This window comes from Vombatus ursinus, unplaced genomic scaffold, assembly GCF_900497805.2.
Source record: "Vombatus ursinus unplaced genomic scaffold, bare-nosed wombat genome assembly UNPS02015004.1, whole genome shotgun sequence".
Lineage (NCBI taxonomy): Eukaryota > Metazoa > Chordata > Mammalia > Diprotodontia > Vombatidae > Vombatus > Vombatus ursinus.
In genome coordinates, this window is record NW_020954782.1 from 111,044 (window position 1) to 115,030 (window position 3,987).

General features: G+C 46.6%; 1 protein-coding gene across 1 annotated transcript in view; it reads left to right on the plus strand.

Annotated features, from left to right (window-relative positions):
* Nucleotides 1-3,525, plus strand: part of LOC114030743 (ephrin type-A receptor 2) — a 40,276-nt gene extending 36,751 nt beyond the window's left edge. The window contains exon 18 of the mRNA XM_027845613.1: nt 2,240-3,525. Within this exon, the coding sequence (XP_027701414.1) occupies nt 2,240-2,345 (106 nt within the window). The 3' untranslated portion in view covers nt 2,346-3,525. The remainder of the gene's footprint in view (nt 1-2,239) is intronic.
* Nucleotides 3,526-3,987: the final 462 nt, after the last annotated feature.

The window sequence follows — 3,987 nt, forward strand, 5'->3', positions numbered from 1 at the left end:
AAGTCTCGAGTCTGTCATATCCAGGTCCCTCATTGCAGAGAAGAGGAGGCCTAGAGGGGAGGAATCATGTGACCAAAGCCATACAGACTTTATCCTGCCCGCACTATGGCTTGTGGGGCCAGATGACCTTCCAGTTCTAAGTCTATGATCCTATTATTTCATCAACAAGTTCAATTCAATTAGACAAGTACTTATTAAGAACCTACTATGTGCAGAAAGCATTGGTTCCCCTCCCTGATGTATGTCAGCACTTTGGAGACAGACCACCTGGGTTCAAATCCCCCGTCCAATGTTACTACCTGCGTGATCTTGGGGAAGTCACTTCATCTGCCTTCACTTCGGTTTCCTTATCTGTTGGGACCCCCTCGAGATCTAGGTTCTGTGAAGAACACTGTCTAAATTTCTTTCTAATAGCCATAGTTGTATGCTGGAAAGGAGTGGCATGTGTTCTGGGGCCTCTAGGAGGGCAATGGTCTTCCTGGGATGGGACAGAGATTGAGTCCTGAGTGACAGACCGCCCTGATCCCTAGACCTTTCTGTCTTGAGGTCTGGGTCTACCTTTCCCTGCTTAGCACACCTCTCTGGTAGCTCCCAAAGCCTGTGGGAAAATCATGTCTTAAGAGATGCAAATAGAAGCAAATACCATATAATTAGCTCTTTTAACAACCCAGAGCCTGGACCCATAAAAACTTGGGTGTTTTCATCTGTTTGGGGCTCGTGGGTGATGATGGCGGCAGGGGAGAGTAACAAAGACCATAATAAAAAATCCTCTCTGGGACTTTGGGGGAGCAGGGGCAGGTTTGTACACAGGGGCAGAGGGGAACAGGAATAAGAAAAGGGGGGAGGGGGGGCTGGGAGAAGGCCAAGAGCCTTTCAGAAAGAGGAAGAGTTATAGCTGATCATTCATGGATATCTGGACTGAAAGGTTGGGTTTTCCAGACTGAGACCTGAGTATCTCTGAGAGCCTGGGGTATCTTTTGTGATCAGATGAAGGAATTTTTTCTCTGTGCCCTCTGTCTCCCTATATAGTGGGTAGAAGGAAATGCCCCAGGGAGAAACTGGGAAGGTTGGTTATTCCTGTTAAGTGCTCTGAGATCACTTGGATAGAGTGAGGGCAAGTTGGGGAGACATCAAGACTCATTCTGGGAAACCACACCTAGAGTGGTGACATCTGCGGGTGGAGGGGCTTGGGTAACTCCCTTGGGGTTCCCTGTCGTGGGCATCCCCTATTTTGGGCCACCAGTCATTCCAGCCACACATGGAGACATTCAGATGACTCTCTCCCCCGCCCCTGCCACCCCCAAGTTTCTCCGGGTTTGTTATCCAGGAGAAATGACAGTCAGAAATCAGTGTTTGCGGTCCCTGCAGGAGCCCAAATGAGGACACCGTCCCTCTCTGGGGCTCAGTTTCCTAACCCACAGAAGAATAGTTATTTTCTAAGTTTCCTCCCAGTTCTGACATTTTGTATTCCAAGGCCCCCTTCATCTCCAATATTCTGCATTCCCTGGTCCCTTCCATCTCTGAAGTTCTGTTTTCTAATAGAAGTGTGGACCCTCCAAGTGCTGACATCTTACGTTCTAAGGGCCCACCCAGCTCCAACATTCAGTGTTCTAAGGTCTCTTCAAACTCTGACTTACTATGTTCTAAGCTTCCTTACAGCTTTGACATTGTAAATTCTAAGGTCCCTCTAAGCTTTGACATATCGTGTTCTAAGGTTCCCACCCAGTTCCAACATTCTATGTTCTAAGATCTCTTTAAGATTTGACTTTTTATGTTCTAAGGTTCCTTTCATATTTAACATTCTAAGTTGTAAGTTTCCTCTAAGCTCTGACATTCTCTCTTTTGAGATACTCCTTCCCTGACCCCGAGATCTGCTATTCTATGGTCTAAGGTCCCTCCTGGCTCTGACATCCTATGTTCTAAGTTCCCTTTCACCTCTAAATATTCTTTATTTTAAGATTCTTTCTAACTTTGATTCTCTATTCTAAGATCTCTTCCAGTTTGGACATTATGGGTTCTAAAGTCTTCTGGTTCTAAGGGTCTGTGGTTCTCTGTGGTGCCATAACACTCCCTCTCTCCCTCCCACAGGTCCCTTCTCCCGACCTCTACCTCCCTCCCACAGCTCCGTAAATCCTCATCTTGCCCTCCAGTTCCCACTTCTCCTTCTCTTCCAAACCTTCCTTCCCTCCTTCCCTCCCTCCAGTCCCTAACTCTCCCTCTCTCCCTCCCTCCTGCACAGCGACATCAAGAGGATCGGGGTCCGCCTGCCTGGCCACCAGAAGCGAATTGCCTACAGCCTCCTGGGTCTTAAGGAGCAAGTGAACGCCGTGGGGATTCCCATCTGAGCAGAGCCACCCAGTGTGGGACAGGAGGATGGGTCCAGGGAGGAAAAACAGTCCCACGTCCCTCCATCCTCCTCCACAGCTGATGGGACAAATGGAAAATACTTGAAGAAACTCAGAATTAAAACAAACCATGGCCTCCTCCCTCCTGGAGGAAGACTGGCTGCTAATCAAGGAGGGGCATAGCCACCCTGCTGGCCCCTGTATCATCCTTCCCTTGCCCCAGGTGCAAGGATGCCCCTTTCATTAGATGTTTGAAGTTCCTCATCGATGCTGCCCCCAGGATGCATCTGTGTACACGGGCTTCCCAACCCCTTGCTTGGGGGTGTCTGATGCCTCTACCCCAGGCCAGATTACTACTGGGGTGACAGCCTGTTTGAGGTTTCTCTTCAGCCTTCTTCTGCTTTTCTGAGAAAGATATCAAGCACTTAACTGTACTTTCGGGGAAAAGCAAATCCCTGACTTGTGGCATTTCCAAAACTGCTCCGTGGGCTACTTTTACCCACAAGGCAGTGGGGAGGGGTGGTCCAAGCCTAGACCATCCCCATGGGAAAGGGGTATCCCCTCCCTATTCACTCTTTATAAGAGAAAAGAGTTTGAATCAGACTGAAAAAATTAAAAACTCAAACAACACCATAGAGACCAGACCACAGATGAATGGACAAACTAACTTCGGGGCCTCAGTGGCCCCGAAGTGGCTTTCTCTTTCTCTACCATTTTCTGTGATTTGGACTATCCCTTCCTACTTTCCCTGCAACCTCCAGCCCAAAGTACTATTTGGCTGTGGCCTGTAAGGGTTTCATTGGGTTGTATTTTTATTTTATATATTTTGTACTTTGTAGAGAGTGTGTTTGTGTGGGACCCTGCTGGGGGTGAGACAGTGGGGGGATGGGAGGGGTCCTGTATCTGACATTCCTGAGTCTGGGAGGAAACAGGCTGGCCAGCCTGCATGGTCACATGTCACAAACTTCCGAGGGATGGTCTTCCTTTTCCTCCCTCTCCGTTTGTTCCGGCCTCCCGCCTCACTCCCATCAATGATGGTCACTAGTCTGCCAGTGTTAATCTCACAAAGGAGGGTGTTTTGTGGGTTATTTTTTTGTGCCATTAATTTATTATTTTTTTATATTTATTGTTAGAAATTAATTATTTCTACATCAGATTAAAGTTGCAATCAGTTTCAGAATTTGCCCGTGGTGTGTGTTTGTTCAAATGGAAATCGATATCTTGGAAACGAGTCTCCTAAGACAAGGGAGGCAGCAGGATTCAGGAGTAATGGATTTGGAGTCAGATGGTCTGGGTTCAAATCCCTGGTCTGCCCCTTGTTACCTAAATGAGCAAGTTGTACCCCTTTGGGTCTCAGTTTCCCTATCTGTAAAATGAGAGTGTTGGGTTAAATTCATTCATTCATTCATTTGATAAAAGTTTATCAAGCACCTACTTTTCCTAGGCCACCAAGTTAGGTGCTAGAAATACAAAGATAGAAACAAAACAGTCCCTGTCCTCAAGAAGCTAACATTATAAAAAAAAAAAAGAAAAGAAAAGAAAAAAGAAGCTAACATTGTATTTGCGGGGAGAAAGGGAATAGGGGACAGAGAAGTCAAATACAAATATATATATATATATATATATATATATATATATATAC